General features: G+C 43.2%; 1 protein-coding gene across 2 annotated transcripts in view; it reads left to right on the top strand.

The window, feature by feature from the left end:
• Positions 1–223: 223 nt before the first annotated feature.
• Positions 224–14,677, top strand: part of MACROD2 (mono-ADP ribosylhydrolase 2) — an 886,338-nt gene continuing 871,884 nt past the window's right edge. For both annotated transcript variants that reach the window (XM_030489748.1, XM_030489749.2), the window contains exons 1-2: positions 224–493; positions 4,930–5,046. In XM_030489748.1, coding sequence (XP_030345608.1) covers positions 448–493; positions 4,930–5,046 — 163 coding nt within the window. In that variant the 5' untranslated portion in view covers positions 224–447. The remainder of the gene's footprint in view (positions 494–4,929; positions 5,047–14,677) is intronic.

Genomic DNA, 14,677 nt, shown 5'->3' with positions numbered 1-14,677 from the left:
CCAAGCACCCACCGCACCCGCCGGTCCCGTCCCCCCCCCTCCAACACCCTCCCCGTTACACACACACACACACATAACCCAGCGCCGCCGTCCGCCCCGCCGCCGCGCTCAGGCTCCTCCTGTCCGGTGCGTCCGCCGGGCTCGGTGCGGCGGCGGCGGACGGAGGAGGGGGCTGCTGAGCGGCGTCTGCCGGAGCCAACGGGCGGCGGGGAGGGGGGCGGGCGCTGCGGGGGTGTCGGGTTAGAGCGAGGCGTGACCCAGCTGACGGGCGCCGTGCGGAGCCGGGCGGCGGGCGCGGAGCTGAGGCGGCGGGGAGCGGGAGCAGCGGCAGCGGTATCAGGCAGCGACGCGCGGCGTCGGTAGCGCTCGGCTCTGGCGCGGCGTCTCCTCCACCCCCTCGTGAGCCTGGGGAACCTGCAGCTTAAAGCCGCTGCCAGCCACACCACCATGTACCCCGGCAACAAGCGGAAAAAGCTTTGGCAGGAGGAGAAAGGTATTACCGATCTTCACACCGCACGGCACCGCGCCGGGGGCCCGCTGTTACCTCACGTCGAACCGTGAGGGGAACACGGAGTGGGGGGGGGGTCCCGTCCCCTCAGAGCCGCCGCCTCTCTGGGGGTGTCCGGCGGCGCTTCCCGCCGCCCGGGGCTGAGGTGACGGGGTGGGGGAGGGGGTGCTCCGTGCTCTTCGCTGTTGTCCCTGGGGTCTCCCACCTAAATCACCCCAAAATCCCGCGTGTCCGAGGTCCCCCCCCCGCTGCCTCTTGAGAGATTTCGGGGTGTTTCCCCTCACCTCGGTTATTTCCGACTGAACTTTGCTGTAAGGAGAGGGGCCGTGGTGCTGAGGGGAGCGGGGCGGGCGGGAAACGTGCCCCTCTCCTGAGGGCTTCCCGCCCCCAAGTCACCTTGTGGAAGTATTTCAGGTCGAAAAGTTAGGCACATGCCGCCAAAACGTGCCTTTCCTCTTCTTAACCCGTGTGTTCTCCGCGGAAAATACGGCTTATTGTTACCGCTGGTGTAATGCGCTTGAGTTTAGCTTCTAGGGTTGGTTTGCCGGGGTGGAATGTTTGGGGTATGGGGCTCTCAAAGCCACCCCCTCCCCCCGATATTTATTCGTTTTATTAAGGACCCCCCCACTCTGCGTTATCCCAGTTTATAAAATCCCAGTGTCAAACTCCAGAGCATGAAAACCATGGGACAAGCATTTATGCAGATCTTGCCATTTTGATACTTTATGTTGATCACGTGGAGAGCAATGTAAAAATTAAGGTAAATTTATACAGTGGAATTAAAATATTTACATGGGGTAGGAGGAAAGCTTCTTGCCTGGTGTGTTTATAAAAAAACCCCTAGAGTTATACAAGTAGTAGGGGAATTAAAACCACACCAGCAGGTCATAGTTTAAGCTTTCTCTTCCATCATTCTTATGACTCTATGTTCTGAGCTAAGAAGGCAGGAGACCAGTTTGAAGGATAGGATTCATCCTTTGTGGCAGAAATCAAGTGCATATGTCTAAGGAAAAACTCACAACACAGATAAACTGATCTCTCTGTAGATTAGCTGCTCCTGTCACTCCTCTCGAGTGAATAGAGTTTTGTGGCATAGTTTTTTTCTTTGAAATCGGTCTTACAAAGCATGTTCTGTAGTTAAGGTGAGGCAACAGATTTCTATCAGATGCTTTAAGTTTCTGTTTTCAACAGAGACGATACAGTTAAATCTTTTCAGGCACTGCTTATGTGTGATCAAATCTGACCTTTCCCTGTGTTAGTCCCTAATGCTGTGTGTCGTTACCTTCAAAAAATGCTGGTTTTGTGCTGGGGCAGACAGGGAAAGGTTTCTGGTATGCTCTGGTGAGTGTTCCCATTACTCCCACTTGTCTCTTCCAGCTCTGCTGCTGTCTGTGTGAATTCATAGCCTGGCATGTGAACTTGAACTCTCAGTGAAGAGGGTCAAGTGGAGGGGCTGGAGGATGAGCTGGAAGCCTGAGCTGCAGGCACGCTTTTGTTGTCTTAGTCAGCTGTGAGGGTGGTGGTCTCTGTCAGTGCAGTGGTGGTACAGAAAGCAAACCAGAGCTCGGGACTGCTGGTGAAGTTTTTCCACCCGGTGAGGCATGTTTGTGGAGTGCTTGCCAGAACTCGGTGTCTCTTTGGCTAGTGAGAACAAACAGTGTTTGCTGGTCTTCTGCTCCAGTAACTGCTTTCCAGCACTGTGGTGATGATGCTGGGCCTGGGTGTTTTGAATGAAAAAACTTCTTTGTTCATTGCTGGCACTGCTCTTCAGCTTGCGTGGCTGTTCTCTCCAAGTACCTTCTTTACTAGAGAGGAAAACTATAGAAGCTCAACTTCTTTCTTTCCTGCCCAGATTGCACTTCTGAAATCCAATCTTTTGTTAGGTCTGCCTTTGCCTTTCCCAGGTACTCCTGAACCCCTGTAAAGCTGGCTGCGCTCCCTAGTTCTGCTCTTCCCTCGAAGCTTGGAGTGCAGTTGTTCTCAGCCTGTTATACTCTGAAGGACTTCTTAAAAAGAAAAAGCACTGATTGCTAAATATTGAGTTCAAACCCACTGACAATACGCTTGCTTTTCTTAATTACTTTCTTGGTAATTAAGGGTTGGTCCGCATTCTCCCAGGGGGGGTTTTACGTGAGGACAGCTGAAGCGGAGTAGGAGCAGGGCTGGAGTTGCTTTCAGTCTTAGGCGCAGGCCTGGTCTGCGCACAACCTTTCAAAGGCACTTCATAAAGGTAGAGGCAGAAAACCGTGCTTGCGGCTAAGGCTGCTGGAAGCATCTTCTGGGAGGTTTGTGTATAATTAAGGCTCGGTTTAAGTTCTCGCTGCCGCCTCAAGAGCAAAGTTTTATAAAACCTTATTGAGAGGAACTCGTGTTTTGAAGGCACAGAACTGGCTCTGTAACTTCTTGAGCAAAAGGCAGTTAAACTTCGTCTGCTTTGGTCCTTCAAACCTGAGATGCTTTCTCAGGTTTGCCTTTCTGTAGTACTTGTAATGTGCTGTTAAATACTCAGCGTTTGGTATGCTTGAAGATCAAGTAATGGAGTTAAGTGCATGTCTGTTGTGCATAATGGTGATCCTAATCACATTAGATTTACTTTTGCAATTGTAAATATCCAATTAAGATCCCACGCCTGAATAATAGGAGAGAAATGTTTTTTATCAGCTGAAGAAATGGCAATACTGTCAGAAATACCAAAATAGGTTTATTGTGATGAGGGAGTCTGTGCTCAAAACCTGCCTCTGGTTGTTAGATTGCTGATTGCAGCCTGCATAATTAGAAAACTTTAATTTGTAGGAAAAAAAAAAAAAACACCCCACCAAAAACCAACTGACCCCAAACCCAGTGAAATTGACTTTCTTTTTTCCAAGGTTTGATCTGAGAAGCAGTTTCCATGTTCAGCTCGCTCACTGCTCCTTCAACTTGAGATTAAAATATTCTTTTCATGTCCATCTAGTCCTTTATGCCAAAGGCAAGTAATATGGGTCTAGCCCTCCCCTAATAACTCTTGAATCATCAAAGAGCATTTATTACTGATTAATGTGTCAAGAAAAACTATTACTATGGTAATAGTAGTACAGTGCCACTGGTAAAAATGGGCCCAGAAACTTGATTAGTGCATGGGCATCATGATATGCTCTACAACTTGTCTCCCCCCCTCTTTTGGAAGGGGAAAAGCTCTGGGTCTTGTGCTGAGCTAATATAAAGCATTGAGGTGAAGAGGGAGAAGAAGATGTGGCTGCAAAAATCAGGTACAGGGTCTTGCTGAAGCGCTGGGGTTGTTTGCAGTATTGGGTCATTGAGATGTGTTTGTTCTAATCTTAGAACTCAGTCCATTTATAGCAGGTCTGAAGAAGAGTGAGGTTGGCAGTAGCCGTCATAAATGTACAATCTTTGAGGCTTTACTTTTAACTAAATGTCTGAAAAAAGACGTGGTGACTTTCAGGAGAAAACACCCATCCGTCTGTGTTTGAGTGTGGTAACCAAGTGTGTCATGTTAATGTTCAAATTAAAATCTGTAAAGCTTAACCCATGCTGCTCACTTTAAACCCAGCAGATGCAGTTCGTTGCTGGTCCTGGTCTGCTTTTTGGAAACATGTTTAGCCAGTGGATGGCAATGGGCTGTCCTAACACTTGGGGGGGTTATGTTCAGCCAAAGTTTGTCACACGTGCATACTTGTGGTGTTTACTCTTTGGGTATCTAACAGATATCCTACTATTCTCTGCAGCTATTAATTTTTGGCTCAGAATGGGCTTAAATGTCACTGGATGTTTCTAAAGCAAATGACAGCAGTTTTCTCATGCTGAGAATTACACTGTGTGTGGAACAGAAAAACCCAACCAGATGATGCCACCTTTGTTATTACCCCAGCTATCTACAAAGTGACAGAACACTTGCTCTAGCTCCGATTTCTTTTGTAATGTAGGAGCACTTTGTTCATTTTGTGCCATGCTCCCTGCCTTACCTTGCTGGCATCGGTTAACTCAGTTAAGTTAAAAATGTTTCAATTTTGATCTTCCTACCTTTTTTGCTTTAAAGTTCTGGTTTACATCTGCAAAAACTGAGGAATAGAATTTAGTACCTGAAAATCCTTTGTAAAACAACTTAATAAACTTGCTGTTCTCTTATCCTTGAACTAGTGGCAGGAAGAAGAGGTACAAGAGTGATGTGAGGAGGAAGTCTGGACTGAGAGTGTAGTGAAAAGGCACTTTTTTGCTGAACTGGGATATCCAGAATTAGGTGCATGCAGTTGTTCACATGCATGGTGTTTAGCTTTAGTTGTAACTCATTGAATCACCCGTGCTTGGTTCTCTCAAGTGATATTTAATTGCATCAGGGATGCTGAGTTGGTCACTACTTGGCTAATGTGTGAGAATATGCAAAAGCTTGCAAAACTTCTGTTCTTTCTCTTTCCCGTAAACAGAGCGTCTGCTGAAGATGACCTTGGAAGAAAGACGCAAAGAGTACTTACGGGATTATGTTGCTTTGAAAAATATTCCAACATGGATGGAAGACTTGAAAAGTAAGAGTGAAGGTGATGGTGAGTAAACTAGGAGTATCTTTCTAAATATAAACTTCAATCTGAAGTTACTTTTTGGGGGGGGGGGGCAAGGCTTAGGACCTGTGTTGCTGCTAACAGTGGCAGCCTAATATGAGGAAAAGAGCACTTCAGGGGCGGGGGGGAAAACCCCAACAAAATTTCTTAAAGCCTCACTGGTATCCACTAGTTCTTCAGGTATCCCCAGAAAGAGTCATAACAACACATCAGTGCTACCCTTATGTGTGTAAAACAGCTATGCTGGGCACGGGTCTTACTTCCTGGATACCCCAGCAGTCGGCTATGCCTGATGAACTTTGTCTTTGAAATTTAGCAAGTGTGCTAAAGTGGGGAATCCAGCCAAAATAGTGTTGTTCTTGGAGGTGGCTGAAAAGTAGAGGGGAAGCGATGAGAATCTGATTCACTTAAAGAATTCTGTATTCTGTATGTAATTCTGTAACAGTGCCTTGTTCTTAGTCTAGTTGTCTTTAATTGATGCAGGGGTGTGGAAGAAGAGGGATGACTTTTGACCTGGTTAACTCTTCCTTTTTAACTTCTGTCTCTTGTTATCCTACTTGGCTGAAGCTTGTGTTTTTTGGAGGAGGATCTGACTATGAGAACTGAAGTGTTTCCTGCTTCTGCAGATACAGGACTAGTTTTCTGACCCTTTTGATATCATTAAGAGAAAATGTGACACCTGTGTGATCAGGTGTATAGAGTAATCTTGTGGCTGCAGGTGAATGTGGTCTTCAGGTGAGGTGAGGTCTGGAACTAATCAGCTGTTTTTAATAAAATGGGAAAGCTGTAGCACTTCTTAGCACAATCTGGAGGAGCTGAGAGATTTGCAGATGTCATAATTATAGACAACTAATGCTGTTGTCTACTCTTAAAAGCAGCTTGAATGACTTTTGAAGTGAAAATATGTCAGAGGTTGTTGAGCTCTTCAACACTGATTAGTAGTTGCATTCTAACAGTACCAATAGACCTCCTTCTCCTATTAGAGTAGCTCTTTTATATCTTAGAATATCATGAAACCTGTCCATCTAGAAAAAAAGGCTGTATAAAAATAAAACAGATTACCTGACTTTTCCAGAGTTCCTTTTGGAGGCCTGTGATGCACAGGGAGATGCAGTATATCATGTGGTTTAACTGGGAGACTAGCCCTTCTAGCCTAGGCTGCTTGTATTTGAATTACTCTCAGATTCTGTGTAATGTGCTGAGATTCACTGATCTTGTATTACTTGGGCTGCTGAACGTGACAAGGTGTGGATTCATGTCGCAATTGCTGTTACTCTTCACATAAGCCAAATGTCAGTGTCTAATATGCAGGTATTGAATCATGGCACTGGTGAATTCATTTTCTTGTAGCTGCTCCTGTGTTCTTTCTGTTAGTACCCAGTACACAGCAAAAAATGCTGGAAGGCAAAAGTTGTGCTGAAACACTTCTGCTACTTGAAGCTTTTGTTACACTGTGCATTCTAGAGAAAAATATCCATAGTCACTTGTTATCTTTGGTGTGTTTGTTGTAAGCAAGCCATGTGGAATAGTGAACCTCTAGAAGGATAGACTGCTGAAATGCTTCCACATTTCAACTGATCAGTACAATTAAATACGCGTATTAATGTGGCTGTTGCTGCATGTGTTTCAAACTCTTATTTTCCTTAAATGTTGCCCTCACTTTGGAGGTATCAAAAGTGTATGAGAACTGTCTGTTCGAGCTAAAACAGTGAAAAATTTGGAGTGTAAGTCGTCTTGCTGATGAGAACTTCCACTCTGTGTAGTGGGACATGTGAAGGGCAACTGGTACAACCTGTATGAGACTGTGAGAGAGCAAGTGAAGGCCCAGGTAAGAGGAAATCAGTCGTGACTGGGCAGTACCGTGCCCAAGTTCTGATATTCTATTCAAGTGAAAGGCTACTTCTTGCATTAACGAACTAAATAGGTGTAAAGAGTGTGTGTGGGGGGGAAATCCTCTATATGCTTGACAAGCCAAAGCAGCAACTGATGAGGAAAGTAGAAATAGTTCTTTACCATTTACTTCCAACACTGTATGCAGTGGCAAAAATGACGGATTGATTAGTAAAGTGTGGAGTGGCTGTTCAGGAAGAGTGATGAGGAGAAATCAAGAAAGCAACCAAGAACAAATAAAGTGAAGCAGATGCAATCAATCAGCTGCTGGAGTAAGAAGCTGTAGGAGAAGGGCTGGCAGTAGTCCCTGTAGATACTCAACTGCAGATTAAGGGTGTTCAGGACTGCACACTCTTTTTTGTACTGACTGTTAGGAAAATTGCATGAACAATACGAAAGCTTTATGGTACCTATTTTTAAATACAAATTTAAATGAACATCTCCCCACACTGGGAGATTCCAGTCTGGAAGTTTAATAGAAGATTGAAGATTCTTGTGAGGAACTCCTGAAACTGAAATGACCTAAAAAGTTCATATTGGGAAAGAACCGATCTGATCACCATGATACCTCTGCGTGTTCTTTATGGACAAATTTGGAGAACATACCTTAGTTTGTAGATGAAGGTATCCCCCATCCCTACTCCTCCACCCTTTGGTATGAAGTTGTGTTTAGAACTAAATTCTGACGAAAACTAGTAAAGATTGGAGTAAGTTGATATTAAGGTGAATTTTGGCAAGTCTGGAAGTCTTTATAACAGAGGGATGTAAACAGTGTAAAGGCTTCTGAGGAGTACAGTCAGGGAATTCTGAATGTCAGCGGACAAAGGCTTTGTCTTTCATAGCAGCAAATGTCTTTGCAAACATTTGAAAGTTGAAAGCAGCTGTGTGTAGTTCTTGTCTTTGGTTTGCTCTTCTGTGACTAAACCAAAAACCTACAATTTTTGCAGGTTTACTCGTGTGGACATGACTAGCTGTAAGAAATCAGATTGGTGTGTGTTTTGCTATGGAATTTAGTTGGTATTTCTGATACTTCTTGATTTGGGTAGTGTGTGCAATGTGGAATGCAGGGACTAAGCCCAGTGGCCACTGCTCTGAACTGAGGGAAGCAAGCTGAGGTGGGTACGTGCGTTTACAGAAGGACTACGTTGTCAGCACCCCTGGGTTTTGTGTACAACTTGCCAGGCTGCACAAGTGGACCTTGGAGATCAAGTATGTGATGCTATTCCTTCTTCCGTTGCTGTCATTGACAAGTAGCCCTCTTTAATGTTGGAGGAGATGGTAGGAAGGGAAAACTTCTTGTTACATTTACAGAACTACTACAAGAACCTTTGCTTTAACTGCATGTATTAAGGAAATAAGGAGTTTTGTGCTGTGGAAATGAAGAATGAGTCTGTCATGCAGGGCTGGCTAGTACCTTTATACTGTAACCCATTGTTCCTCCTGCTGCTTATCCTTCAGATACACCAAAGGCAGACACATGTCATCTGTTCAGTAACACACTTTGAAGCAGAGTTCCTTTCTCACAGTATGCTAATAATGGACTTGTATTCTGAAGCTCTGGAATTTCGATACATCTATTTCAATGCTGTTTGTCATATACTACTTTATGCTATGCTCTCATCCTGTGCAGCAGTGGTAGCTTATGTTTTATGATGCTTGGTGAATAAAATGTCACCATATAGATGAATACTAGAATGTTTTTTTGAAATCAAATATATATATTAGCTTTTTCTTGGATGCACAGTTATTCCTGAAGAGATCTTTGCTCTTCAGTGGGGAATGTGAGACATGACTTCAGAAAACTTGTTCTTGAAAGCTTTATGAAAAATCAGGGTCTTGGGAATTCTGTTGTCACCGAGTTTTGTGTGTCACTGGTAGAGAAATGGTTTGTTGCATTAATGGGCTAATTCAGAAACTGGAGTAAGCTATGTAGTTTAACTCGAGGTAGCTGTCAGTCCTGCTGAGTCTCCCAGCCTCTGGGATTCGTGGGTATAGCAGCAGTGCCAAGAAAACAGCAAATTCAGGTGATGGTTTGAAGAGCTCTGCTAATGGTAACAGCTACTTTTGATTGGATGAAGTTAAAATGGAAGGACACAGTCACTGTAAAGTTTATTTTCATTTAAGATTAAATGACATTAAAGGTCTGCAGGTTTGGGTTTTTTTTTTTTTAAGTCTTGAAGTACATTTAGATGTTTTGGCAGCCTCTGGATTTTCTTTATCTTTTTAGAAAGTGATATGGTTCAAACTGTATTCAAATTAATCTACTTTAACACTGAGGGTTTTATGTATAAGAGTAAGGTTTGCATTGAATGAAAGCATTTTTGTACTCTGAATCTGTAGCTTTCTAAATATTCACAGTGAGTTAACACAAGATTAGAGAGACAAAACATCTAGATGAGCCACTCAAAATGCTTCATGCTAAAAAGAAATTGTGTGGTAACACTGAGCTCCATTGACCAGCATCTCTTGAGCTGGTTAACTAAGCGCAGGCAATGCTGCATTCTTCAGAGCTTCTCCCCGTGGCCCTGTTTCATATGAATATCTGTCCTGCGGGAACTAGGAATCAAGATAATGATCATCAAACAGCCTTTGGAAAGTAATGCCACTACTAAGCTGCAGTGAAATTCAGCCAGATGACAAGTGAGAAATACCATCTCTCTTCACCACTCATTGTTTTCAGTGAGTTATACAGGAAAAAGAAATTATGTTCTGCTAGAACATTGGTTGTCAAAAGTTGCCTGACAAGCAACAAGTTCTGTCTGTAATGGCTGTGTGAAATGAGTATGCTTTGAGATTACCCCCCCTCACCAAACCAGGTCCATCAGCTTGCACTGTGTTTTTTTCATACAGTGACTTTAACAACTGTCTTTTAGAACAGATTTCTAGTTGAGTGACAAGGATGAAAGTAAATTGAGATACCTTAGCTCAGTGTGATGCTTGCTATCTGTCAGTCAAAGAAAATGGTGCTTTTGCTACTGCAGCTCTTTGGTTAAGTTCACAGTACCGCAGGTTTTCTGCAGAGTTCACATAGAAAACTGCAATAACTTGTGTGCCACAGTTCAGGATCTCCTGCTATTAGCTGTGGCCTTGAATGTGAATTCCAGCTTTGCTTAAACTCTTGCTGTGTTTGGTTTTGTCCTTCTTATCTATTGGCATGCTACTCAGTTACTCATGCTAAACATTTTACCATAAGATCTCTTCAGGACTATTGTGTTTAAGGTTGGAAAGCTGTGTCACTTGGATGCATGTGGAGATCACTGCTTATTAATTGTCTATAATAGCCAGGGAAGCTCAGCTAAAAGACTAACATCTGTGGCTTCTATAGATTGTGTGAGGATCATGGTAATGAAGTCTTTTGAATACTTACGAAATGACATGCTTTTTGTGGAGGAGGCTATAAACCTGTTTGTGCATTTCTGTTGTGTGTCCATGTTATGCGTATATTGAGGAAGCAGCGAAGGAATAAGTGTGGTAACATCAGCAAACCATGTCTGCAGCTTATTAGACTCTTCTGAAGGTGTCCAGGACTCTGTGTGCCCATGGCATAATGTGGAGTGACTTTAAGGTTGACGTGCTTTACGTTTGGCAGCAACAGATACCAAAGGCTGCCAGAGCGATAGGGAGTAACCGGAGCCCTGTGTGCTCCAATTCTCCCAGGCTCTCGGCTGCCCTTTGGGGATCTGTCCTGAACAGATGCAAAGCTGCAGAGTGGTACAAATCTGACCATGTGATCTACTGACCTCCCCGCTCTTCTCCCTTCCAAATCATACACCTCAGCTATTATTTTCCAAAGATACAGCCTTGCACAGCACAGGAGACGGGGAAGAAACGCCTCAGGTGCAAGTTTACTTGAGTGTATACTGAGAAATAACCTGGGGGGGGATGGTGGTTTGTTTTTAGAGGCAAGTATTCCTATCTAGTTAGTGATCCTCCTGGTACAAGGGGATAAATCAGTGTGTTTAGTATAGTGAGTGTGTGTGGGGAAATGCACTATACCAAAAGAACCAGTATCTATTCAATTGACCTTGTAATTCCCTGGTGAGCTGCGTGCATATAACCTTTATAGGCTGGATTAGCTGTCAAAGAAATGACACTTGCAGTACAGTTCTCTGTTTTGGGGGGAAAACAAAAAAAAAATCTTGCTTTCAGCAAGTGTGAGAGATGATTATTAAAAAGCAAAAAAAATCGGCCCTGTTTATGTAGATTAAGAACACATAATCCAGTGTGGCTAATCCTTTCGCTAAGAAAATAAATCACTTGTCTTTGATGTAATTAAGATGATGACTTCTTTTTAAGCTGCTGTTCCATGATTGTTTGTTTTTTTTTAACAAGTTGACTTCCACACAGTGTTCAGCTTATACAGGTCCTTGATAGAGCTATCATTTTTTGACCTTTTGCGTGCAGCTGAGAGAACCCTCTTATCTCCAGTGGCAGCCAGCTCCTCAAAGGACAAGAGTTAAGCCCAGGAAAGGATGCTGCTCTCGACAGTAAATTAGTATCCTTACTGAAGTTCCACAAGCTCTCAACGTGTTTTTGAGAGTAATAGAAGATGGAGATGCAAAGCATGTCTTTGCCAGAAAGAATATTTCTAGTGTTTAAGTGCTGGTGACATGAGTCTAGACCAGATTAATAAGCCCCAAGCTTCTGTTCCACATGCAATATGCCAAGCAATCCTTTTTTTGTAGCTGTTGAACATCACTGTGCACTGAAGTTTTGTACAGAGGTCCCTAAGGCAGTGCTAACCAATGTTAGAAAGTCTGGATGATGCAGTGTGCTGTCAGCTGCTAGGCTCATTCAGAGTGTGAGGAAGGATGGCTTGAGCAGCAGTGGTGCTGTAAGTCAGTATGTGCTATTCCTCAGAAAGTGCTGAGAAAAGCGTAGGGTTTGTCAAGTTCCAGCCTGGAGTTTTTCAGTGGCTGACTCGTCCCACATTCAAGACTAAAGGAAAGAATAGTAACTTTTTGAGATATTTTAATATGCGCACGGAGAAAGAATAGGTTGTACATCTTGGTTTCTAGTAGTTTGTGTTTATATACATGTCTGTCTTTTCTCCTTTGATTATTGTTTCTTTCCCCTCCCTTTTATGTGTATAAAGGATGAGCTTTTGAGCATGGCAGGCTGCAAGATCAAATCCCAGAATTAATTTCTTGCTCTACAAAGGCGGTTTCAGTAAGTCATCTGATTTTGCTCAGTATGGTAGCTTGGCTAAACCCCTGATCTATAATTTATGATGGATTGTGGCATATGTCCTCACAGTCTTTTGCAGACAGATGTGAACCAATGTGCCAGCCTGACTAGAAGCCGTGTGTCTATGATGAGGCTGAGGCCAAGATCAAGCTGTTAAATTGTACCCTTGTCATGGCTTACTAATGTAGACCTTTTGCCCTGTGAACTGGCTACATGACTTCTGCATATCTTCAAGTATAGGTGGAAAAAGCTCATGTCCTCCTGCAGAAGCCTGGGAGCCTCCTTTGATAAGACAGTAAGAGACTGGTGTGGCTTGTCTTAATTGACTGTAGCTTAGATGTGACAGACATTTATGAAGGTGCTGAACTATTTCTTCAAGTAGGATTTGCTGCCTATGGCTAACAATAATTAGTGATCACAGAGGGTAAGCCTGTCAGCTGCTGCTCTCTGGGTCTGGGAGGCTTAATCAAGCCTGAAAATTCACTACCACATAAGGATAGTGGTTTAACTCCCTTGGTAAGGTAGTGGGATCACTGATACAGTTGAAGCTCACTGAGCTCTCTGTTTGGACCGTGTTAACCAACTTTCATGCACAGCTGCATTTGCTTCATGCACAATTAAACACTTGATTACACATGTGTTAAAAACCCAATCATTGGAAACTAGATAAGCTGGGTTTCCCCTTTCTGGTTCACTAGAGCTGAACTGCTCACCATGTAGAAACAGCCCCAACAAACCAACCAAGTTGTTTGACTGCTTACTGTGTGAAGTGATATGTGGCTTTCTCCATGTGAGGGTACCTAACTGATGTGCTGTTGGAAAATCCAGTTGACACAGAATTCCTCATCCATTTAGGAAGTGCTATGTACAGATGTGTTTGTTACGATGTACAGAAAATGCTCTTCTGTGCTGGAGAGAAGGCTCAACAACCCAGTTTAAATATAAACTTCTATTTTGCACAGCTTTGAAAACCACTGAAATCACAATTGTATGTGGCTCCATTTCACTAAGAAATATCTTATTTAAATGAGGATGCAGGAGGAAGCTACTGTCAGTGCACAGGAAAGATATTGAGACTTGCAGCTATTGCATGTTGACTTGGTATGTTTGCAGAAGTGTGTGTCAGGTGCCTCTACCAACGTTTCCAGATGTTTTTATTTTTGTGGACAGGATGCTATAGAATGGACATCTTGCAAAATTAAACCTCTCAGCCTTGTGGTAGTGTAGCAAATACATTTCTTTCCGAAAGCAGAAGTAGTTCTCTACATGCAGCTTTTCACTAATAGCATCTCTAGAGGTTCGTGATCAAATGCTGAGTTAGAAAAAACTGCTTTGTAGTTTACTAAAGACTTGGTCCATCTATAACGCCATCTATATGAAGAAAGCGTAGAACTGGTTGCACATCTGTATTGCTTTAAAACATTTACCTTCCATATCCTGACCTTTGCTTTTTCACAGAGGCTTTTTTGTGTGCAAATACGGGCCCTTTTGATTGTCTCTTTGGTACTGATGGTTAGTCTGTAAAGGAGTTGTAGATAGGTTTTTCTCATTTGCTGCACAAATATGACTGGTAGTTGAAGTTCAGTCTGCATTGGATTTATTCCTGTATTCTTAATCTTTTCTGTATGAATAAGGTACTCTTTAAAAAAGACACTGCTCTCATACAAACATATTGTGTGCTGCTGTGCTGCCAGTTTGTGGCAATACTTAATGAGTCCATGTCAACTGAAAGCAAACCCCAGACTTTATGCAGCTGTCACTGAGGGGATGGATCAGTTATATTTCAAGGAAAACTAGAGTTCCATTTTCTTTTCCTCCCCCTTTTCTCGTTGTTACCAGAGTTCTTATGGGGGAAGGTTTGTAAGTGTACTGCAAATAACTAAATCCAGACAGAATAGGTTGTGCACACCAACATATGCCTATATTGACTTAATGGCTTTGAGGTTAGGCATGCAGAAGAAGATAGAGCTAAATCTTTCTACTAACTGCTAGTGAGCTTGTAACTGCTTGTGAGTTTGCTTTCTATTTTTCAAGTCCTTAAAGTAAGCAAGTATGACTTGCAACACTAATGGTCTAGATAGAGTCCTCTTCAAATACTGAAGATGTTCTCTGGTACCTTGCTGTTTGGATTAAATCCCTAGTCTGTTTTAGGATAGCAAATTACATGTGGTATCTTGGGAAGTAGGGGAGGGGGAATGCTGCAAGGTAAGTGCTACCCACCGAGCCTAATGTCTTCGTGCCAAAAACATCATCTTCGGTACTTGCATAAGAACTTAACCTACCTGCCCCCTGGTACTAGAAAACTGAAGTTTCTACTCCCTGCTGGTAAGCAGTTGTCACTATATCTCATGCTGAGAGGTTCTTGAGTGGCAATGCTATGAAATATTTGCAGGCAGTTTTGCAGAACTTTCATAGTTTGCTGAGAGTAACTTTTTACTTCCAAGCTCCACAGTAAGTACTATGAAAGGCTGTAACGCTCAACTAGAGAAGCTGTTGCTTAGCAATGGTGCAGGGAATTCAAAAACCAGAGAACATGGAA

Source organism: Strigops habroptila, chromosome 6 (genome assembly GCF_004027225.2).
Source record: "Strigops habroptila isolate Jane chromosome 6, bStrHab1.2.pri, whole genome shotgun sequence".
NCBI lineage: Eukaryota > Metazoa > Chordata > Aves > Psittaciformes > Psittacidae > Strigops > Strigops habroptila.
Note: the sequence above shows the minus strand (reverse complement) of the source record. Positions and strands in the feature narration are given on the sequence as shown.